General features: G+C 37.5%; 1 protein-coding gene across 1 annotated transcript in view; it reads right to left on the bottom strand.

Annotated features, from left to right (window-relative positions):
* The window catches only part of TTN (titin), a 238,110-nt gene that overhangs the window by 143,915 nt on the left and 70,260 nt on the right, over positions 1–23,935 (bottom strand). The window contains exons 57-97 of the mRNA XM_039702997.1: positions 23,112–23,390; positions 22,715–22,996; positions 22,285–22,563; positions 21,873–22,160; positions 21,367–21,645; positions 20,984–21,262; positions 20,629–20,907; positions 20,199–20,486; positions 19,749–20,036; positions 17,104–17,385; positions 16,561–16,839; positions 16,169–16,450; positions 15,771–16,049; positions 15,001–15,288; positions 14,576–14,854; positions 14,211–14,489; positions 13,834–14,112; positions 13,031–13,318; positions 12,589–12,876; positions 11,793–12,083; positions 10,808–11,095; positions 9,588–9,680; positions 9,183–9,465; positions 8,752–8,932; positions 8,297–8,386; positions 7,946–8,213; positions 7,588–7,848; positions 6,813–7,022; positions 6,630–6,707; positions 6,489–6,515; positions 5,755–5,802; positions 4,759–4,815; positions 4,545–4,622; positions 4,014–4,265; positions 3,299–3,391; positions 2,677–2,754; positions 1,921–1,989; positions 1,207–1,293; positions 902–964; positions 584–649; positions 152–232 (exon numbers count right to left, since the gene is read on the bottom strand). Coding sequence (XP_039558931.1) covers positions 152–232; positions 584–649; positions 902–964; positions 1,207–1,293; positions 1,921–1,989; positions 2,677–2,754; positions 3,299–3,391; positions 4,014–4,265; positions 4,545–4,622; positions 4,759–4,815; positions 5,755–5,802; positions 6,489–6,515; positions 6,630–6,707; positions 6,813–7,022; positions 7,588–7,848; positions 7,946–8,213; positions 8,297–8,386; positions 8,752–8,932; positions 9,183–9,465; positions 9,588–9,680; positions 10,808–11,095; positions 11,793–12,083; positions 12,589–12,876; positions 13,031–13,318; positions 13,834–14,112; positions 14,211–14,489; positions 14,576–14,854; positions 15,001–15,288; positions 15,771–16,049; positions 16,169–16,450; positions 16,561–16,839; positions 17,104–17,385; positions 19,749–20,036; positions 20,199–20,486; positions 20,629–20,907; positions 20,984–21,262; positions 21,367–21,645; positions 21,873–22,160; positions 22,285–22,563; positions 22,715–22,996; positions 23,112–23,390 — 8,406 coding nt within the window. The remainder of the gene's footprint in view (positions 1–151; positions 233–583; positions 650–901; positions 965–1,206; positions 1,294–1,920; positions 1,990–2,676; positions 2,755–3,298; positions 3,392–4,013; positions 4,266–4,544; positions 4,623–4,758; positions 4,816–5,754; positions 5,803–6,488; positions 6,516–6,629; positions 6,708–6,812; positions 7,023–7,587; positions 7,849–7,945; positions 8,214–8,296; positions 8,387–8,751; positions 8,933–9,182; positions 9,466–9,587; positions 9,681–10,807; positions 11,096–11,792; positions 12,084–12,588; positions 12,877–13,030; positions 13,319–13,833; positions 14,113–14,210; positions 14,490–14,575; positions 14,855–15,000; positions 15,289–15,770; positions 16,050–16,168; positions 16,451–16,560; positions 16,840–17,103; positions 17,386–19,748; positions 20,037–20,198; positions 20,487–20,628; positions 20,908–20,983; positions 21,263–21,366; positions 21,646–21,872; positions 22,161–22,284; positions 22,564–22,714; positions 22,997–23,111; positions 23,391–23,935) is intronic.

The following is a 23,935-nucleotide window of genomic DNA, read 5'->3' as shown; positions in this document are numbered from 1 at the left end:
CAAATAATGCATATGGACATAGTGCAAAAAACAAAGACACTTAGAGAGTAAATTCTTAAATATATGCAAGAAAACATGAAAAATTTGAAAGAAAGAAAGAAAATTTGTTTGGGCTTTGCTTCTTCTTTTTTAACTAGAGCAGTAGAAATACCTTTAGCTGATGGAGCTTCTGTTTTAGGCACAGGAACAGGCTTTCTCTCTTCTGGAACACGCCTCTTTGGTATCTCAGGCACTTTAAAAGATAGGTGGTGATCATTTAGGAGACAGCTAAAATAATTGGTAAACCACAGTCGGCTACTCTTAACATGGTGTATAAACAAACATTAAATGTCAAAAATTAATATGTTTTATCAAACAGATACAACAAACTCATCTCACAAAAAGCTATTAAAGGAATTATTGAAAGCAGTCATGAAGAAGAATAAGATAGAAATGCAATAAGGCTTGAAGCTTTGAGAGCAGAGCCATAGTGAATTTGAAAGATCTCAATTCTGACATGCTATCCTTTGGTAAACAGTGTTACAGATAGACAATGTGAAAGTCCAGAAAAACAGAGCAGATGTTGATGCAAAGACTTATTCACCTTCAACGTGAGAGATCTCCAGTTCCGTAGAAACAACTTCTTCCTCCTCCTCAACCTCTCTATGTGCTACAATAGGAATTTTAAAGATATTAAATGTTGAGATAGAAAATACCAATGTCCATAGTAAATCTAAAAATGTTCAAGAAGATGTTATGTGTGTACACTACACATATCATTATCTGAAACTTATATGTTAATACGTAAAAAATTTAATACAGAAGATGAACAACATGTGCAAATCTCACAATGAATTTTGATTCAAATTAAAACAAACAAGCAAACAGATACTTATTAGACTCCCATCCATAATCAAACTACCTTCAATTGGGTAAACAGCTTCAAAGAATCTTTCTTCAACTGTTTTCTCATGCTCTGTTGGCTCTTCAAAGAAAAGTATTTAAACAATATTAAGATAAAATAGTTGAAATATTTCCATCTATTAAGCTAAATAATACTAAAGCTACATAACACAATGGACAAAAAAAGCAAGGCATACCGAAAGACAAATGTACAATATGTCTAAATATGTAATTTGCCATACATAAAAATAGATCGAAAGAAAGTATAGTAGGATTGATAGATTGTTTTGATTTGGGTACACAGACTTTTGGTTTTGTACATACCTGTATCATCATATGAATATTCTTCTTCTCTGTGGACAGAAACTGACATCTTTTCTTCTGAAACAGTCCATGTTTCTACTGTTGGTACTTTAAAGATAGGATTTTGTTTTAGTATTTAATATTCTAGATCCACATTAGTGGTAGTCAGCATGTGAGTTTTTATCAGGTATTTATTGATATTGCACATTAAAGTCTTAGACATATTTAGACAGTCAGTATTCATATTGTAAAATACTGAACACAGAACAAGCACACAAGTATAATATTTAGTATTTGTTAAAGACTAAAGACACAGACACCTTTAGTCCTAACATGTGAAACAAAATGCATGCACAGGCTTTTGGAAATAGTACATCAGAAGAATTCTAAAGGTGGCTCTTCAAAGATATTTTTGGCCATGGGGACACAATTATACTTATTATGTAAGGTTAGGCCAGCAAGCAGAATAGATGAAGAAAAAGCTAAGTCACACTGCAGTGTGACTGTAGGCTCTTTAAACAAGAACCAAAAGGCTACCACAAAGGTGTTAAAAACAGACTTTATAAAAAACAAAAGCATGGTAGACATATGAATTAAACACTGAGAGCAGTCACAGCATGACTACTCCTATGGATCCAAACATATACACACAGGCCCACATATTCCAAAGAAGCACAGAAACACATTGGGTGCTGAAAAAAGTGTAAACTGCAATTCAAAGATGCTGATCTGTACCTTTCTTTTTCATAACTTTTTCCTCAACGACCACTGGTGTAGGTTTTGGTGGCAGAACTTTCTTGGTAACTGTTGGTGTTAGAATTTTGTTACTCAGTCAAACATTTAGCAAAGAGATAAACATAAGTCTACAGTAATCTATCAATGATGAAAATACAACAAACATGACAAACAATGTAACTCATCAGCTAAGTCAGGATTCTTAGAATCACATAAAGCAACATAAGAAATGTGTTTGTTTCTTTTTATCGCTATATTCTAAAGGCACTCAGGGCATTTAGTACACAGGTAATTTCCTGATACTTATTGAATTGCAGCTGACAGAATCCTGCTGCAGAATGGGAAATGCTACACAAAAGGAAGTAGCTGCTAAGAGAATAAGGTTGCATATTTATTTTATAACCAAAGAAGTAACCAAAGCATCTTGATAGATGGGTCAAAATGGAATGGCTAAACAAGACAGGGATTTCACATCTTCAGCTTAGAATGAAACACACTATTTCACCCACAGAAATTTTATACACGCTTCCTTTCTTAAAGCATTGGTAGTTAATATTGGCATTTAGTATTTTTCCCTAAAAAGCTTTTAATCTTCTGTTTTAAGAATTTAGGAAGCTTTTATTAGATGTTTCAAAGATTGAAAAATTGATCAGACCATGTTAAGACAAAGCACATGCAGATCAGCTAAGAAACAAAACAAAAGATACAACTTTCACAGAAAGATGACATTAAGACAGTAATTAAAACAGTATTTACCCTCAGCCCTTTTGACTTTTTCTTCTGCAACCCTCTGAGTGGTTACCTCCACTTTTTCATCGACAGGTTTCTTGACAACTGCAAGTAATTCAGACAGATTTATTGTTTAAGTAATCTTGTAAATATTCTTCTGGATACAAAAACCAGGTAGAACTGGCCGGGTTTTTTGGTTTAGGATGTCATAAACCTTGTGCCTCCTGTGCTCTGTTCACTGCATTGTTTAATGGTGGTGAATGGTGATGGCAGTGAGGGCCAGTCTGCCCTGAGAGATATGCAGTGATCTAAATGATAAGGCTTCCCAGAAGGGCAGCATTTAATTTCTTAAAAGTTACACCCATGCCCAAGGCTAATATACAGGGAGAAGGAAGGATAACTGAAGCTCAGTTTGATTTCATCATCAATTTTTGTTTTGGTTCAATCACCTTTGAGCAGAGAGCTCAGAAATGAGGTGGGAGAAGAGTTGCCATGACCCTTGCTCATCTCACTGTCCAACATAAAGAGAATTTTCTTCTTTCCAAGGAAATATGAATAACCAGCACCATTCAGCTTGAAAGAGATACATAAGAGATCTCAATCTACATATCTGAATCTAACTCCTGTTAGTTTTGTGGGAAAGTCATACCTTTTTGAACAGTTACTTCCTTCTTTTCCTTCTTTTCAGCTATAATGGCTGGTGGTTTTCGCTCAGGCACAGGTTTCTTAGGAACTTCGGTCACTTAAAAAAAATAACATCACTCAATGATAAAAAATACGTTGTCTAAAGGCTCTGTAGACAGAAAGGTACTCATTATGCCATTATAGTTTCATGAATTTTAAAAACACACACAGAGTTTTGGAGATCCAATTGTTGAAGTAAAATGTTTTGCTTATTTCCAAGTTTCATTTTTCTCATCAGAGCCAAATTTTGTTCCTAGAGGCATACGTATTGTTAATCCCCAAGACAGTTATAACATGCAAGAAATTGCAAAATACAGTCATTAACATCAATCAATAAATGTGTGAAATGTTTAAGTATATCAAGAGCACAGGAAAATTATAGAAGAAATAGCCAAAAAACTAAAAATGACACATATCCTTACTACTAACTCATGTTAGGTTTCAAAGACCTGCAAAGTTCATTGGCAATGAATTTCTAATATATCCATTCCTATCTGCATCCATACCTTGTGATATCTTGTGTTATCATCAAGTGTCACTTAAAATTTGTCAGCATATTATGGTTCCAGATATTTTGGCAAAAACAAAACAAAACAAATGTTGCCTGGTTCAAAATGTTTGGGCCTTAATAATAAATATGAGATAAGAGAATAAATAAAATGACATGATAATTCAAATACCTTCTTCATGAATTATTCTTTTTTCTTCGTAAGACACTTCTTTTTTCTCATAAGTTTCTTCCCATTCCTCTTCCCCTTCATCATAGCCCTCTTCCTTGACATAATAGTCATGGTCCTCACCATAATCCTCTTCCCATTCTTCATAAATTTCTTTGGGTGTTTCATGTATTTTCTTTTCTTCATGTATCTCCTCTCTCCTTGTCATGGATGTTATTTTGACCTCTTTGGGCTTCTCTGGCGGCACCTCAGGAACTTAAAATAAATAAATTGATTATTCATATCATAGTGGAATTCACAAGGCATATTGGATGTTCACATCTAGTGAAAGTATTTTACCCCCACAGATGGTTTAAAGAAGGGACTATTTTTTAGGCAGTCACAATCAGCTTGGATCTTAAATGTATGTTTATAACATAAAGCCAGAAATCAAACAATTGTGATAGATTTAAGTTATTTCAAAACAAAACACCCCGTTTCCACAAGGTAATTTTAGTTTTTTAAAAAAGTTTACAAACAAAGGAAAAAAGTTACCTTTAGGTGGCAGGACTTCTTCAGGAGCTTTTTTAACCACCTTTTGGGGGACTTTCTTTAATGGAACCTTTTTCTCTGCTTAAAAATAATGGATTTAAAAATTTAAATTAAAAAAACCTTAAGAACCTCTAAAAAGCCAAACAAACAAAAATCCAAAAATCAACTGCCATAATGAAACATGAGCATAGTATTCAAATACTATAAGGACTTTTACCTGGCTTTTTCTCCTCTGGAGGTGGAACAAGAGGCAGAAGAATGGGAATAGGGGCAGCTTGTAGGAAAAATGAAATATTTAGAACAAAATTTAAGTTTGATATTTCCTTGTAAATGAAAAAAAAAATCCTTGTTTGTAAAATGGATTATATTATTTTATTACAGCTGCAGAATAAAAGCAAACATGGTGCTTATTTTGAGAGTTTACAGCAGCTGAATAAATATAATTTGAGTGGGAATCCCCACTTTACTTTTTTGAATCCTGAATGTCCCCAGCTTTATTTTTATTGCTGCCATCACTCTCCTATCTTTGCTGATTGTAATTAATCTAAATATCAAATCTTTCCCTTTCTGCTGCCACTGAAAGCATTTACCAAATTATCCTTGGAAAAAATCCAAGAAGTTCAAACCGCTTGTGTTTATAGTAAGCTACTGAATGTAACAGAATGTAACAGAAGTATAAATATTGTTTGTAGCCTGTAGTCCAAAACCAGAGCCTGGGTAGAGACTGCTTGCCATAAACATAAAATCCAATGTAAAGCTTTAAAAGAATATTTTTAAGGCAGTAATTTAAAAGATATTTCTTTTAAAAGATATTTTTAAAAGAAATTTGTTTAAAAGATATTTCTTGTGGCAAAAAGAAAATATTATAATTTAAAAAAAAATTATCAGAGAGGAAGATGGATATAAAAAGAAGATCAAATGAACAAGAGACTGATAGAAAAACATAATGGAAAATATGCTTTTTTTAAAAAGAGAATTGAAATTCTCTTTTAAAGAAAAATTCTTATAAATTCTCTTTTTAAGAGAATTAAATTAACTCCTACCACTACCTGCGCAGAGTTTTTGCCTTCCACACAGCAAAGAAGCCTATCCAAGCCTATCCCTTGCTCACAGGGACAATGAACTAGATCTTATTGCTGAGCTAAGATTTTTCTCTGAGTTTCCCACTGGCCTTCTAGTGCAGATACAGAACAAGTATGGTTTGTTACCCTACCTTCAGCTGGTTTTTGAGGTGGAACTGCAACCTTGGCATCAGGAACATCTAGAAAATCAAAATGTTTAATTGACTTAATAAATACTACCAATTAAAAAATTCAATGTGCTCTCCTCAAGGATGATAGTTGATCGTGTTTTAATCTTTCTTTTTGTAACATAAAAGGATTGTAGCTTGCTCCTTGAGCATAAGCTAGACAACCAATAGATACCCAATTGTATTAACTTTTCAGTTCAACCAGCCCATACAATGTTATGTTTTATTTCTAAATAATTCTTGCAACATTTGGAGTAGGCTCTTAAGAGCATTCAAAAAAGATCACTGCATATCATAAGGAGGTGATTTTTACCTATTTTGTCCCCTTGGCTGTTTTTTTTTCTTTTCAGTTGCACAGAGGAGATCCTATCTATTAATTGGTACATCTCCATTGTTCTATTCCTTAGCAGTTAAAAAAAATAACTTGCGTGTTTTAGAGAATGGGAAATTCCACGTTGTACAAAATGGGGTTCCTATTAATGTCACTGATTATGGATTTGTCTCAGTATTCATTGCCACTGCTCATGAGAATAATAGTTCCATATGTCTGTGGATGAGGAATACTTTTTCAGGATGTGGTTTATACTTACTCTAACCAGGAAAAAAAGATTTGAAAATAATAAAAAAGCAGAGCAATGCTTTAATTTTATGACAGAGTATTGACAAGATCTTATGCCAGTCTTGCTTGAGGACTTTACCTGGTGGCTTCAACTCCAGTTTGATTTCTGCAAAGAAATATTAGATTTTTTTTAGGACTATTGATTTTTCCAGAATCATATTTCAAACAAACAAATTTGTACATGGTTATGATCACAAATTTGTTTAGAAAATTTGCTAACCTTTGGTTACAAGATAGAGCTCTGCAGTGCTTCTTGCTTCTCCTCTTGGTTCAAGACGAGCAATTACAGAATACACACCTGCAGCCGCCAAGAATGTTCATATTTATATTAGTTTATAATTTAAAACCAGACCAGAAAAATTATAAAAAATGCCACTAGCACAACTGTTTCATGCATTTTTACCTTCATCTTCTGCATTAACATTGTGAATAGTCATATAATGACAACGACCTTCACTTCTGAAGCTGTACTTGGGACTCTCTCTCAGTTCAGTGGGGCCTTTATACCACGTCACAACTGCATCATCAAAAGACACCTCACACTCGAAGGTTGCAGACTGGTGTTCACTCACAACGATGTTCTGTATGCTCTTGGTGAACTGAATTGGTTCCGCTGTTTTTAGAAAGAAAAATATTGCTGTCAATTGTTGTGCACCACCATGGCATTTACTGTAGCTGAATGCTTCTCATTGTTGCCATCAAAATAGCTAAATTTTAATGAGATAATAGCAATAGATCTTAAAAAAAGTAGAGTAAGAAAAAAGGATTCCACCTTCTATGAAGATAAGAATGAAAACTAGAAGACATAAGAGTTCAACTATAACAAGATTGCTGTGCAGATATGTTTTGTAAGAGAAGCCATTAAGGAAACTAAAGATAGAGAATAATTAAGAAAAAGTCCAAAGAAAATATAAGAGTCACAAAGAAAATAGAAGCTAGTACCACTCAGATTGCTTGTGGGCTATGGGACATTATTAACTATGGTTCAGTGAAGAATACACTTAATTGAATTGCACAACTATGTCACATGTTATTCGAAGAGAAAGGACAGTAAAATTTCTTATTTCCAAGTTTTGGAATCTGTCTTTCAGAAATTCTTTTTATTTTCATTTGTTCTGCTTATGAAACCTCCAGAAAGTGTCACTATTGTAAGAAAGAGATTCTACATCTTTACAAACCTTCAATGGCCAGATCTGCCGATGTCTCTAGACTGTCAAGCTTGCAGGTATACTGTCCCTCGTCTTCCGTTCTAACATCCTTGATGATGAGTTTGTGCACTTTGTCAGAGACTTGTGTTGAATATCTCCCTCCTATCTTAATGGGTCTCCCATTTCTATACCACTGAGACTTGGCATTTGGGATAGAGAACTGACAAGTCAGTGTGCATGTTTTTCCTTCCTTGAAAGTAGTGTCATGAAGATGCCGCTCAACTGCAGGTTCTATTAGCATGTTAAAACATACATTTTAACAGAGATCAGAGAGTGGAATAAATAAAGTGTAAACTAATTTAAATATATACTTCAGAAGTAGACTTACCAATCACAGTTAGCTTGGCACTGGCAATATGTGGTCCACACACTATTCTGAAATTGCCTTGATCTTCAGGCTGGCAGTTTCTAATTCTCAGTATGTGGCGATCACCTTCAATTCTAATTTCATATTTGTCATTGGAGTCCAGTTTCTGTGTTCCCTTGTACCATGACAGTTTAATTTCTGGATAGTTAATCTTAATCTCACATTCAAAGATAGCATCCTCATCTGCTAAAACCGTCTGATTTTCAATGTCTCTGATCAGAGTAATAGGCTGGAAAATATTAGTTTAAGTTAATTTCAAGTTCCCCTGTTATAGGCTTGAATGTTTCATAAATCAGTCCAAAAATGTTTTACCTCTGTTTGTGTGAGTCGTTGCTGAATAAAAGCTACAAGTTCATCAAACTCCTGATCTTCCCTTTGAGCTTTCTCTGTGAGCTCAATTTCCTATAAGAATGCAGAATATACTCAAAGATTAAAGGATACTAAATGTCAAGCTGTCATGTTTATCCAACACAGAATTCATTCCTACATCAAATTTTATGTAACTGTATGGTAAACAGGAAATCTTCCTATTCTAACAATTGCAGTCAAGTTATGAAGACAGAACCTACTTAGCCAGAAGGCCCATGTTTTCTTCTTGGATTTGAGCATGCAAGACATTGAGAACTGCCTGTAAAAGATCTAAAGAGGAACTAGAAATTTCTCCACACACCATAACTTCAGAGCTTCCAGAGTGTGGACACCACATCTGCTCAAGGGAAACATATTACTCCTAAGAGAACCAATGGTGCAGTCACACTGTATCTTACCAATCTATGGCTTTCTTCCGCTTGGGTTTGCTTTAGTAACTCAAAGGCTTGCAGGAGGCCACGGAAATCTGTAATTCCATACATGCGAGCATATTTCTCATATTCTTTGGGATCTACATTTTTGAGAAGTTCCAAGATATCAATAGGTTGCTCTTCTTCTTCTTTTCTTTTTGTTGGAGTGCTATTCAAATCAATAACAGAAGTTAACTATGCAGCATTTTATTTCCAGAAAGCTGTTTAATGAAATACTGAATCACCTCAGAGATGCTCTCTGCAGTAGAATCCTTTAGTCTAGTCAGGTACTTTTATTTTTAGTACAGTTATTCCTATTTAACAATTTTTTAAAAATTATATCTTGTTTTGAGATGCATAATAAAAAAAAATTTCTTCTGTGTTGCTAGCAAATTAATCCATAAAAACTTTCAATATACCTTTTCAGTTTTGCCCTGAGATCTCCTTCAACAACTTCTTTCTTTCTTTCTTCAACTTGCAGGTTTACACTCCTCTCAATTTCACCATGTTGGTTAAAAGCAACACATTTGTACATGCCAGAATCAGTTTTTATTGTGTCCTTTATTTCTAGTTTGGCTTCATCTCCTCTCTGCTGGATTATAATGCGGCCTCCCTGGTTGAGTTGCCTCCATTTTCCCTTCATCCACTTAACATTTGGAATTGGATCACCTCCAACTTTTGCAACAAATGTTGCAACGGTCTCTGCAGAAAGATGCAAATGAGGAAGCTAAGTCTTTCCAGTTCTTTATGACAGAGGGACATCATCTCAAAAAAAAGGTGTAGGCAAATAGAAGACATTGTACTGTTTTGAAAAGAGTTCTTACTTTCCATGACTTTGATACTCTGAGGCTCTGACACAAAATAAAGTTTGCCTTCCACGTCTGCTTTCTTAGCTGCTGGAGCAGCTGCCGGTTTTTCTAAAAAAACAGAGTCAGAGAGTTATAACAGATGGCTTCATGTAACAGTTTATGTTCATAGGTGATGATGTTTCTGAAGGAATTGTAAAAAAGAAATTAATTCCCGAGATGGAACAAAATACTATGCAAGAGGTAAAAATGTAAAATATTTTCATATTGTTTTAACCAACTTTCCGTTTACTTTCCAGATGAAACTGTCCACAATGGACTATACTGCACTGTTCAGTCAGTCCATTTATGCTCTCCATGGATGCAAATCCATAGATAGATATGCAAATAGAAAGCCTCATTTTCTAAAATGGATAAGTTTTTTTGTGAGGTTCTCTCTTTTCATTCTATTTCTGGATATTATATCTGCACTGTTCAGTCAGGCCATTTATACTCTCCATGGATGCAAATGCATAGATAGATATGCAAATAGAAAGCCTCATTTTCTAAAATAGATAAGTTTTTTTAGTGAGGTTTTCTCTTTTCATTCTATTTCTGGAGATTATATAGTAAGAGTTACTTGCATAACAGTGATCTGTTGAATTCTCCTGGTTTGACTTAGCCCTTAGCCTAGTGGCTAACCATGTAGTGAAAAGGAATATTTGTGCATACTGCTGGGCTCTTGCGTCCTTTATGACACAAGAAGCAAGAACTACACAGAAGGACTCATGTTTAGACACTATTTACTTTCAGCTAAAAGATCAAAATGTCCTAGAGCTATAATAGTCTTAAAACAATTAGCCTCTAAGGCCATATGCTCAAATTCCTTCTGTATATTCCTTTAATAAACACCACTTTTGGCATCCTTTCCATAAAACATGCATGTCCAAGTAATTTCACCCATTTAGCTTGCATTTTTCATAAATTTCATGTTTAGATAGAAAATAAATTTTTAATCTCTTTGGTAGGAATGTATTATTGATTTGACACTGATCTTTCAGCATTTATGTCACTATTGATATATAAATTATTGTTAAATATTCTGTTTTACCAGATTCTATGATTTTATAAAAAACTAAAAGTAAATAAGTGTTTGCTATTAGATTGTTAACTTTTTTGCTCCACAGGAAAAAAAAAAGTGGGATAGTGTTTTTGTTGACATTTTTGTCATATGCCTTATTTTCTCCATGTTACTGTACCTTTGACTGTCACTTTAGATTTGCAAGTATCAGTGCCAGCTGCATTTGAAGCTTTGCATACATATTCTCCTGAATCTGATTTGGTAACTGCAGCAAGTTCAAGAAGAGCTACTCCATTAGCAAAGCTGAAGTTGCATCTGTCTGAAGCTCTTATTTCTCTTCCTGCCTTCAGCCACTGGATCCGGATTGGCTCCGATCCCTGGACATGACAGCTAAGCTGCAGGGTATCACCTTCCTCTGCTGCTGCTGGCTGAACAGGCTGGTCAAAAACTGGAGGCTTTTTAGGTTCTGGAATATGAAAACGCTTGAGTGAATACTCAGGAAAGTATGATGAAGAATATAAGAGAGAGATGATACATGTGATTACTAAGGAGGCAATGGCAAGGAATGGAGGATGATAAACAGAAGTCTGAGAATGTCAATCATAATGTTATAAAATGGAATAAATATCATGAGAGCATGACAGCATATCTGCTATATAAACATACAGGAAATATCTTTATCCTCTCAGCAAGAACCTTACGCACAAAAAAGAGTGGGAGAACAAAAACAACCTAATAAGGTTGCAAAACTATATAAAAATCTTTAAAGAAATAAACCTGCAATTTCCTGCAAGACTATTATGACAAAGTGTATGCTACCACAATGCAGTGTCAACACTGCCTGAGCTTAGATTTCATTGCACAAACCCCCTGTTACTCCACTGAAGGAGAATGATTAAAAATTCAACAAAAATTTCACAAAGATTTCGATGTTCACTTTAAATCTGTCATAGCAAATAGTGAAAAAGAAGCTACTCCTTGAAAAAAAAATCACAAAAATAAAATAATTTCTTTACTTTTTGGTTTATGTGAATCTCTGGACACATCACTGCTGTTAAGGTAAGTACAGCCAGCTTATAAGAGAGATGCTATATACTTGCAGCTAAATAAAACACATAAATTGTTTTTAAGCAGGAAGCAAAGAAAACAAGACTTCAACCAACCTCTGATAACGACAGAAGATGTACTCAACACGCTTCCTGCTTCATTGGACACTTTACAGGTGTATAAACCAGCGTCTGATTGCTCTACAGCCTTTATATGTAAAAGCAAGGTATTGTTTTTGAAAGATAATTCACAGTGAGCACTTGAATGGACTTCCTGATTATTTTTATACCAAGCAACAGTCAAAGGCTGAGAGCCAGAAACACGACCCTCAAGTTTAAGTTCATTCCCTTCTGTTTCTTCTACTGCTTCAGACAGTTTCTTAGTAAAAGTTGGAGGAGTTTTTCGTTCTGTAAAAAGAACATAAATTCCATGAATCTATCTTGAGATGAAAAATCCTAAAGACAATGCTTCAAGAAAAATTTGAACATTGGGGAATTGATATTTTCTCTCATTTAAACTGGATATATTTTTAAAGTGAAATTATGCTAAGATAAACAGCACGAGCCTTGCTCTTACAGTCATTGTCACTGTGTTTTCCTGTTTGAAAAAAAAAATTGCTTACATTGATTTAAGTCATACACCATTTAAATAACCACAAGAGTTTTGTCAAGATCTTAAGAAAGCAACAGGCCGGAGCCTGTTGAGAAAGTAGGCCAAAGAAAATGTTTCATTTCTCCTCCTGTTGCTGTGTGACCCTTCCTAATTCCCATACAAGATTCATAGGTATCTCCAGATAGGTACTCTCAGGCTACATCCCAAAAGTTTTCACAAGGTTATCTTGCAGTAATAGCCCAACTTCCTTTATAACTGAAGGAAGATAAGTATAAACACAATATGTTATCTATTCAGTACCTTTAACAGCCAGCTGAGCTGTGCAAGAGTCCTTTCCAACTTCATTGCTAGCATAGCATGTATATCTTCCAGAATCTCCCCTGTCAACTCTCAAGATGGTCAGATGGGCTGTGTTGTCTACATAACTGATCTGATAGTTCTTTCCTGTTCTAATTTCTTGGTCATCTTTTGCCCAAGTGACTCTAATAGGCTGTGTTCCAGAAACGTGACACTCAAAATCAGCACTTTCTCCAATAATGCCATCCACAGGTGCAAGTGGGATGTCAAAGAATGGAGGAGTCTTCCCTTCTGAAGAGTGAAAGAAATAAAACCCCGTCACTTAAAAATCTCAATTTACTTTAAAACTGTGTGAAAGAAGAATCTCTTGTACAATATTAAATCCATACATAAAGCAAAACTCAGTTTTAAGACATTTCCATTAAATATTTCACAGCCCACCAACCTGTAAGGACAAGCCTGCCACTAGAAGAAGCAGTCCCAATAGCATTGACAGCTGTGCAGGTGTATTGCCCCATAAGGCTCCTATCTGTCTTCAAAATCTGGAGAGTTGCTACATTATCTACAAAGGACGCGTGAACATTGTAGTCCTCTTTTACACGCACGCCGTCTTTAAACCAAGATACTTCGATGGGTTCTGAGCCAGCAATGCCACAATCAAACACCACCGGTAAGCCAACAGTTTCATGAATGTCTCTTAATTTTCGTGTAAAAGAAGGAGGAAGTTTACGCTCTGTAAGAGAACAAGTGTACAGTGAAGTCTTCCAGAAGACACCAGCACCTCTCGCTGTACTCAGCAATAATCACTAATATGCTGCAGAGTATGGTGGATTTTTGCTCATAACTTCCACTTAAAAATATTGTTTAGCATATCACTTATTTTGAACTTGTTGTAAAGAGCCCTGTGCATACGGTTGCAGGAAGAGAAGTCTCTTTTTATTTATCTTAGAGCCAATGAGCCTCAGGACTGCTAATACTGGAAACAATTAAAGCAATATCCTCAACAGGGATGGAAGATACAGAGGCTTGTAACGCCGCAGAAGAGTTGTGGCCAGTTAGTGCTGTATTTCAATTAGCTTTACTGGTAGGCTTTTGTTAGTAGAAGAAAGTACCACATCACAGGGTACCTTACACATCAAGAAACAGTAAAGTGTTTTACGAGAAAGAGGCAATTATTGTTTTCTGAAATAGCAAAGCATACTTAAGAAAAATAGGCCATTTCCTTATATTTAAAATTGAAATATTCACCTTGAACTGTGAGCAAAGATGATGAAGAAGCCTCCCCAACAGAGTTTTCTACTTTGCAGATGTATTCCCCACTGTCACTGCTGTCTACCTGGCTGAAAACCAGAGTAGCAATTTGGTTCCTAAAGTGCATTTTCACAGTAGCAGTTCCTCTCAGCTTTGTATCACCTTTGTACCATGACACAATCATTTCTGGTGTTCCAGCAACCTGGCACTGTAAGGATGCAGAATCCCCAACAGACACCTGCACTGGCTCCAAGGGTGTAATGAAGTAAGGTGGTTCTGAAGGACAAAGACACACCATTAGCATAAAAAGATACTGCATGATGACCATTAGTAGTTCAAATAACACTTGTTGAACTGCTGTTGGCTTGACGCACCTAGTATTGTGATTGTACCATGACAAGTGTCTTTCCCAGAATCATTTTCAATATGACAAGAATATTGCCCTTGATCTTCTAGTTTGCTGTTAGGGATTTCCAGTATGGCAGATGTGTCTGTAGTGGTAATGCTACACTTTTCAGAGTGCATTATTTTCACTCCATTTTTCTTCCATGTCACTGAAATTGGTGGTGTACCCACATATGTGCATTCCAAGATTAAGTTTTTCCCTTTCTCTACACTTAAATCATTCACCTTCTTCACAAATTTGGCTGGTTCTATAATGAACAACAGGAAGAAAACAAATTAAATAAAGCCAAGAGATCTTCTTTAAGAAGCATAAGAAGCAGTAGTCTGGACAAACCTTTGACAAAAAGATGTGTTGTGCAAGAAATTTTCCCTGCCTCATTAGAGACTTGGCAGGTGTAGTCTCCACTCTCAAGTGGATGTACATCAAACAGCTCCAGCTCTGCAACTGAATCTTGCAAGGTGATATTGCATCTGGGTCCTGGTACTAGCTCAACACTGCCTCTGAACCATTTAACTTCCAATGGAGGGGAACCTTTTACGATACTAGTAAAGGTTATGTTTGCCCCAGATAAAACATCCAGTGGTTCAGGCTTCTTCACAAAAGATGGTGGTTCTAAGTACACAAATAAAACAAACAGAAAATAAGTATATTTGAACTTCCTTTGAAGATCACAGTGATCAGAAATATTCAACAAAGAAAAAATTAACTCTTTCTGAAAATAAATTTGGCTCTGATTCTGGCTTCTTACTGATACTGACCTATAACACTCAAAAATGCGCTGCATTCATCAGACCCAGCTACATTAGTAGCTGTGCAGGAATAAGTTCCCATATCAGACTCCTGAAGTCCATTCACTTTCAGAGAACATGTATTGTCTGTAAGAGTAGCCTGATACTTCTCTCCACTGGTAATCTCTTGTCCATCATGAAACCAGGAAACCAGAATGGGTGGTGACCCATAAACTTTGCACTCCAGTACAGCAGAAGAACCCAGCTGACCATAAGTTTCTTTCAGTTTTCTTGTGAAAGAAGGAGGTATAATACGATCTGCATTTGTTTCAAAATAATAATAATAAAAAAAAAGTAGAAATTACCATTCAGGGTTCTTAAATGCAGGAAGTTCTCTGTGCATAATAAAATTAGTGACCTTTTCCTGTATCTGCTTTGGCAATATACTCTGAAACAGCTAAGTATTTAAAAAATAGTCAATAGTTAAGGATATGCTGGAACTTTCAATCATAATCTTCGAGGAACAACTTTTGTTTTTTCCATTCTTTTTCATAAGCAAAAATGTTACACCAGCTGTCAAAGATAATATGTAGATTAAAGCTGAAGAAATCAAGTCCTTTCAATAATTCCTGCCCCTCAGATTTTAGGTAGGCATTTGATGCCTGTCAAAGTGGCATGCCAAGTACTTCTAAGATTATACAACTCTCTTAGGTTGCCAATCCCACAACCACTTTGCTATCTGAAGGCTTTGTAGAGGAACTAAAGGATCAGAGGTGACTCAGAATGAGTAGTCAACTAACCTGAAACGTGCACTGAAGCTGTGCAGCTGCTTTTACCAACACTGTTTTTCACCTCAAAGGTATATTCTCCACTGTCTTCTAGTGTTGCATTGAGGATCTTAAGTCCAGATACTTTGTTGAAGAAACTGATTTTATATTTATGGTCAGTGGACAGTTCATTACCATCCTTAAACCACCTAGCAGTAAGCTCTGGTGTGCCATCTACTGTGCATTCCAGAGTACAAGAATCTCCAGCTGTAACTTTGACTGGGCCTGGCTTCTCTACAATGACTGCAGGTTCTGCAATGAAATGCAAGTCAGAAAACTTTTAGAACAACGGAATAGCTATTATTATGACTAAAATTTAAGTTCCAAATCATCTTAAAACACATTGTGTTTTTTTATCTCATGCTACCAACCTAGCACTTTCAGCATGGCAAAACACTCCTGAACTCCAGCATCATTTTTTATCTGACAAATGTATTTCCCAGCATTGGTTGGTTCTGCATTTCCAATCTGCAGAGTTGCAATGTTTTCTGAGTAGGAGATCCAAAGATTATCACTTTCTCTGATGATTTCCCCTTTGTCTTTTAACCACAGAACAGAAATGGGCTGTGATCCTTGTACTGCAGCCTGCAGTTCAATCGACTCCCCAACTACGACAGTGAGATCACTCAGCTTCTTCACAAAGGTTGGTGGTGCTATTTAAGAGAAGATATTTAACAGTAAAGAACCCTGCCAGGAGCGGAAAAGTAGGAGAAGAATTTCAGGAACAAAGAAATGCCAAGAAGATGCCAATCTTTGTACAAACCTCTTAGTGTTACAGAGCCAATACAGGAGTCACTTCCCACATCATTTACAGCCTTACAGTGATATTCACCAACATCTGCAGTATCCACACTGAGAATGTGAAGACTAGCTATGTAATTCTCAGACATGACCTTATACTTCTTGCTGCTCCGAATTTCTCGTTTGTCTTTATACCATGAAATCTGGAATGGAGGAGTGCCCTGAAGCTCACACTCCAGATGAATATCAGACCCTTTCAAGGTCTCAACTGGATGGGGCTTCTTGGTAAAAAGAGGGGGTGCTGGAAAAAAGAAAAAAGAGTTATTGTTTGTATTATTTAAGCAAAAGAGATTAAAGACGACAGAAGATTGAAGTAACTCTTCTGATGCTAAATAGCAAAGACAATACGTAAGAAAGAGCTGCCACAGAGATCAAAAACAGACAAGAGATTTGCCATCTACTCAGGTAGGTTTTGGCCTCTGACAAAAGAAAGTGGGATTTAAGAGCTTTTCCTAAAGGAGGACCCTTAATGTTAGAAAGAGAAGGCAAGAGCTGAGATTCTGACCTTTTACTCTCAGTGTAGTACTGGTGCTTGCACTACCCGCTGCATTCTGAGCTTCACAAGTGTAGTCACCACTGTCTTCAACACTGAGGTTGTGCATTTCAATGACTGCCACTGAATCCACAAAGGACATTCTGTATTTTTCACTGGGATGGATTTCAGTTTCACCTTTGTACCAGGTGACTTTGATTTCTGGAGATCCACCTATCTTGCATTCATACGTTGTGGAATCGTGCTCTTTCACAAGTTTTGAAGAGTCTAGTTTCTTAATAAACCTTGGTGGTTCTGGAAAGCCAAAAAGGAGAGATCATGCTTTAAACTGCACTAATTGTTTGAATAAGCAGGGAGATGTGTAACCGAAACTGTAAAGTTTAGGGACTTAAGCAAAAATTCTGATTTTGCAATTGCTATGAAATATTTTTAGATTATTTCAAGTTGGCCCAAAATCCAGATTAAGAAGAAAACAAGTTTTCTATATGAATTTCAGTGAGTTTCTCCTTAGTTTGCTGACCCACTTTACCTCTCCTTGTATGTATTCACTAGAGATTAGTTGATATGCATAGTTTTCTTTACAAAATATGCTCTTGTTATAGATGTGTAATCAAAATGCCTGATGCAAATGCAAGAAACCAACTGTTCAGCCAAAAAATGTTATTAAAAGCATTTATGTTGAGTATTATAGCAATTGCTTTATATCCTGTGATTAATAATTATTGTAGTCAATGAATGTATCTGCATTATAACAGATTTAATGCAAAACATAAAGTTTAACATAAGGAATCAAAGTTAAGGAGCTTAGGTAGCAAACAAAAAAGCTTAGAAATAATCATGCTGAGGAGAATTATGAGATGACTGGTTTTATAGAAGTGGTGTTAAATGTCCTGTGATTGAAAAGTAAAACAGATGGCTACATTTTGTTCCATAAGGAAGGGAAAGGAGTGGAAGTTTGATACTTTTCATCAAAAGTACCATCTAGATGATTAGAATCACAAGACAGAATGCTCACAGATCAAAGCTGTAACTAGTAAAACCAGGAGCTAATGTGGGCACAACAAACATCTCTCTACAAAACAGGATAAAGTGCCTCTTTGTGTGACTGTAAAGTGTAGGAAGAATATCTAATTTATTTTGGATTATTTCAACCTGTGGGACAGTTGCAGAACATCCTGTGTTGTTAGAAACAAAACTTCCTGAGTTTCTAAAAATAGAAATGATGATTTGTTAACACCAGGACTCTTGGAACCTTAGCAATTTACTATCAGATTTCATTTTGAGAAAGAGTTGATTATCTATCTGCATACTAACAATTGCTGAGTAGTCACACACTGATTCCACTCCTTTCAAAAAATGAGGGTATACACATTAGTAAGGTATATATTTATAATGTAAAGATGTTCTAGAACACAAAGCAATTATTAAAACTACAGATTGGGAACATTAGATGCTAGAGTGAGAAAGTTAAAAGCTGTGAGGTTTTCAAGGTCAATTAAAATAAAGTTCTTAATTCTACAAACAAAAGGCTGCATATCATAGAAGTGAGACAGCATATGCTCAAATGAAACACATGCAAATCAGTGCACCCAAAGAGATTGACCTTTCAAGTTATATAGAAATTGGTTGAAAACAATCAACATCACTAATTTTACAGCCTTGGGGAAACTGCACAAATTCTGAAGAATACTGACACTAAGAAGTGTCGGTAAATTCAGGATCAAAAAATAAAATAATAAAACTCCTCAGGATTTTACAAATAAAGATTTGAAGAGTAAAAAACAAAATAAGGTCAGCTGAGATAATTTTACAAATGGTAATGGTGTTCAAATAAAGCTATTAGCAATAATATAATTTATAATAAACAGAATTACTGTGGTGGAAAGAAACTTCAGATCTTTTAAAGAGGTTTGATTTCTTGCTACAATTTTTTCAATGCATTTTGTATGTTACATTCCTTCTTTTACAAAATCAGTAAAATTGAATTATCCGGAACAGCTATAAATATGTTTCCACCTACATTGAGGAAATTGCACTAATATACATGTGTCACTTGCACCAAGACAGTCTGAGCCATTCATAAATTTAGATTTTACTTTTAGATCCACACACTATAAGGAGAGGTGAAGTGTTGGGTGGGTGACAGGATATTTGTCACCAAATGTGCTCTCAGATCCCCCAGCTTTGCTGTTTAGAAGAGCAATTTTCAATGTTTTCAGTCTGTGAAAGAGCAAAGCTATTTGCAGGAGCTGCACATAACAGTAAAAATACCTTTAAGCCTCATAAGTGAACTGAATTTCTCTCAGTTTCCTTTCCCTCCCCTGGGCAACCTAGTGACTGTCACTGCTGGAGAAAGACTTTGGAAAGACAGATTTTTCTGTCCAACAGAACCATTCATAAAGGCACAACAAAGTAATAAGAGTTAATGTTTCAATGGAAGAATCCCTTTGAGAAGAAAAATCAGGTACAATACCAGAGCAGAAGAAATATGAGTAAGTATTTAAGTTACAATAACATCTAAGTGAAATAAGACATCTCAGAGTAACCTCTTGTAAAAACTGTTAGACACACACACGTCTGCATTCAGGTCAGAATGTGTTTTCCAGGTGCCTGCCTTGCAAAGAAAGCCTCATAAACACCAGAGCCCACAGCAGTACCTTGTACAGCCAGCTGAGCTGCACACGCGTCCTTTCCAACACTGTTGCTGGCAGTACATGTGTAGAGTCCAGCATCCCCTTTACCAACTTTTAGGACTGTCAAGCTGGCTGTGTTTTCCACCAGTGTCATTTTGTAGTTGCCACCTGGACGAATCTCTCTGTTGTCTCTGGTCCAAGTAATCCTCATGGGAGCAGAACCAGTCACGTGGCACTTAAAGGTTGCGCTTTCCCCTAGTGCCACATCGATAGATACTGGCTTGACATCAAAGAAGGGAGGTCGCAGGTGCTCTGCAAAGAGGAAAGCATGGTAGAGCTCACCACCAAGCCTGCCTCACCATGCCTTGCCCATTGTCCCTTGGCCACCATACAATGGGTAGAGCAGGAAGAAGGGTGGAGAAGTAAAAGAGCAAAGACATACAAAAGATTTTCATTAAAGTGTCATCTACAAACCTGTAAGGAGAAGTTTGGCACTGGAAGAGGCAGTCCCCAGAGCATTTTGGGCTGAGCAAGTATATTGGCCACAGTAATCCATACTAGTTTCTAAGATCTGTAAAGTTGCAACATTATTTAAGAAGGCTGATTGCATGTTATCAGTGTCGCTTAAGAGAGCCCCATCCTTGTACCAAGACACCTGGATAGGCTCTGAGCCAGTTATGCGGCAGTCAAATGTCACTGGTGCACCAACCACCTCCTGAATATCTTTAAGTTTTCTGGTGAATGTAGGAGGAAGTTGACGTTCTGCAAAAAAAATAATAACCACTACTATCAGTAAGAGCCAACCTTGAATTAATTATCTTTGAAATTAATAAAACCCCCTTTCTGTAGACAACAAAGAGTTCCTACAAACTACCCCATAAAAGAGTGGCTCTTGGCCCATCACCTTTAACAACAAGCAAAGCTGTGGAGGTGGCAAAGCCGATGCTATTTTCTGCTTTGCAGATATATTCTCCAATGTTGCTATCCTCTACAGCAGAGAATGCCAGTGTTGCCACATTGTTCTTGAAGTGCATTTTGTAAGCCTGTGTTGATCTGAGTTTGGTGTCATCTTTGTACCAGGACACCTTGATTTCTGGTGAACCGCCAATCTGGCATTTTAGGGTCAAAGGCTCGCCAACCTTCACCTCCACACGGTCCAGGTGCGTGACAAAATAAGGTGGTTCTAGGGAAGGAGAGAAAGTGGTAAGCAGAGGCAGAGCATCACTGGGGTGCGTTAGGGGGATCAGGGTGATGAATACCTAAGATGGAGACAAGGCTGTGGCAAACATCCCCACCCGCCTCATTTGCCACCTCACAGGTATATTCGCCTTCATCATTCTTTGTGCTGTTGAAGATTTCAAGGATGCCAGATTTTTCAGTAGTTGTAACAGTGCAGCGTTGAGACTGAGCAATGGGCATCCCATTTCTTTTCCAGGTGACAGAGATGGGAGGGGTGCCAATGTAGCTGCTTTCCAGCACAATGGACTTCCCTTGCTCCACACTGAAATCACTTAATTTCTTCACAAAGACTGCAGGCTCTGTGGGGAGGTATGAATCAATAGTAAGAGGGACAGATGTGGGAGAGCTGCAGGCAGGGAGTGAATGAAGATAACTGTGCATTCATGCACACACCCAAACACACCTTTCACAAAGAGCTGTGTTGTACATGAGGCACTGCCAGCATCATTTGTGACCACGCAGGCATAGTCCCCGCTGTGGCCTGGCTCCACATTGTACAGCTGCAGCTGTGCCACAGACTCATTGAGAGAGATGGCGCAGTTGCTGTCTGGCACCAGCTCCCTGATGCCTCGGAACCAGGTCACTTTGAAGGGAGTACTGCCCTTGATGTAGCTGGTGAATGTCACATTTGATCCAGGCAAAACTTCCTGGGGATCAGGTGTCTTCACAAAAGAAGGTGGTTCTAAGGATCATGCAAAGAAGTGAAAGAGGGAAAAAGATGTTAATAGGAGGGTCTCTGTGGGGAGGAAAATGAGCAGGATTGAGTCAAAAAGAAAAAATAAAAGAAACCATGGCAAAAATCCCCCAAACTAAACAAACCATGAAAAAGAAACCACAGGAAACCAGAGAAAAGAAAGAGAGGAGGGAAGAAGAATTTTGTTGAAGGCATGGCAGTATCCTTCCACTGACCTTGTACAGTCAAGAAGGCACTGCATTCATCAGATCCAGCCACGTTGGCTGCCACACATGTATATGACCCTGTATCTGTGACATCCAGGGAATTCAACTTCAAAGCACAAACATTATCTAAGAATGAGATTTCGTATTTTTCTCCACTAACAATCTCATTCCCATCTTGAAACCAAGACACAGATATGGGAGCTGTGCCAGACACTTTGCACTCCAGCAGCACAGAGGATCCCAGCACCCCATTTGTCTCCTTTAGTTTTCTTGAGAATGAAGGGGGAACGAGGCGATCTAAGTAGGACAGGGCAGAAGAACAGGAAGACAAGTGTTGAGGTTTCATTCAAGAGAAGGAAAAGGGGAAAAAATAAAAGTTTTCTTTAAAGACAAGGGTGAGCAATAAAGACATAGAGCTGACCTGAAACATCAACCGAAGAAGTGCAGCTGCTGTCCCCCACTTCATTGTGCACCTCAAAAGTATACAAGCCCCTGTCTCCCCTGTCTGCAGAAAAGACTTTCAAAGTGGATATATTGTTGAAAAAGGAAATTTGGTATTTGCGGTCACTCTTTAGTTCTCTGCCGTCTTTGTACCACTTGGTGATAAGCTCAGGCGTTCCTCCTACTTTGCACTCCAAGGTAAAAGGATTGCCGGCCATTACTGTGATCGGCTCGGTCTTCTCTAAGATGACTGCTGGTTCTGAAATAGGAAGGGAGGGGTCTGTGTGTCACAGGGAAATCTACTCACAAACCTGTAAGCACAGGGTGTAAGCAGAAGGCAAAGGCTGGTAGAGCCAGCTGTGCAAGCTGTAAGACACAGTATCACCTATAGTGGAGTAGGCTATACCCACCTAGGACCTGTAAAAAGGCAGAGCACTCCCGCATGCCAGCATCATTTTTGATCTGACAGATGTACTTTCCAACGTCAGTTCCCTCTGCACTGGCAATCTCAAGAGTTGCAATGTTGTCCATAAACCACATTTGAACATTTTCACTCTCCCTAATAACTTCACCCTTATCCTTGAGCCAGACAACAGAAATTGGTGGGGATCCTTCCACTACTGCCTGCAGGGCAGTTGGCTCCCCGATGAAGATTGCCGTGTCACTCAGCTTCTTGGCAAACCGTGGAGGTTCTGACAGCAAAAACAAGGAGGCAGAGGACAGTTAATCATACATGCTTGCTTGGAAGAATGACAGCCAGGAGATCAAGAAAAGAGGGCAGTGATGTTGATCCTCTAGCATACAAACCTTTGAATTTCACTGGGCAGGTGCAAGTGTCGCTTCCCACCTCATTCATAGCTTTGCATTGATATTCTCCAGTATCTTGAGATTCCAAATTGAGAATATGAAGACTGGCAATGGAGTGCTTTGCTGTCACCTTGAACTTCTTGCTGCTCCTGACCTGCCTCCGGTCCTTGAACCAAGCCACCTCAAAGGGTGGGGTCCCTGCTATCTCGCACTGAAGGATAACATCTGAGCCTTTAAGAGTGTCCACGGGGCTTGGCACCTTGCTAAAAACAGGTGGTTCTATAAAAAAAGAATCACATCATAATGTGTGAGCTTCCTTTGCTGGGTGGGTTTCTGGACAGTAGCAGGAAGCAACATATTCAGGAAGGGAGCCTACGCTTATATTGTAAACACATATTTAGCTTTTAAATATGTAGCCTCTCCTCTAAAAAAATCCCAGCACTCAGAGTCCAAAGGGCAGAAAATGTGATACTTCTGCACCTGTTTGGAATCAGTGCTCAGTGTCCTTCCCCAAAAGCTACTCTCCCTGCACTCTAGGGTGACATTCCATCTTACATTCCATCTTTCCCCCCACTCTTTCTAGTCATGAAAGCTACAGTCAGTGAAGCTCAGCTACACAGTCTCCTCTTCCTTCTTAAATTTCATTTCTGTCAGTATCACTGTGTATAAAAAGGAGGCAGAGGGATGGCTGAAAAGCATTCCCAGCTTCCTCACCATGGCTGGTGCTCCACCTAGTCCATGCTTCCATAGTGATCTGAAAAACTTGCCTTGTTCATCCTGCAACTGACTTAAATGAGAAGACGAGGGAATGACTGCACAGTGCT

Source organism: Passer montanus, unplaced genomic scaffold (assembly GCF_014805655.1).
Source record: "Passer montanus isolate IOZ18808 unplaced genomic scaffold, ASM1480565v1 scaffold1, whole genome shotgun sequence".
NCBI lineage: Eukaryota > Metazoa > Chordata > Aves > Passeriformes > Passeridae > Passer > Passer montanus.
This window is presented reverse-complemented; position numbering and strand designations above follow the sequence as displayed.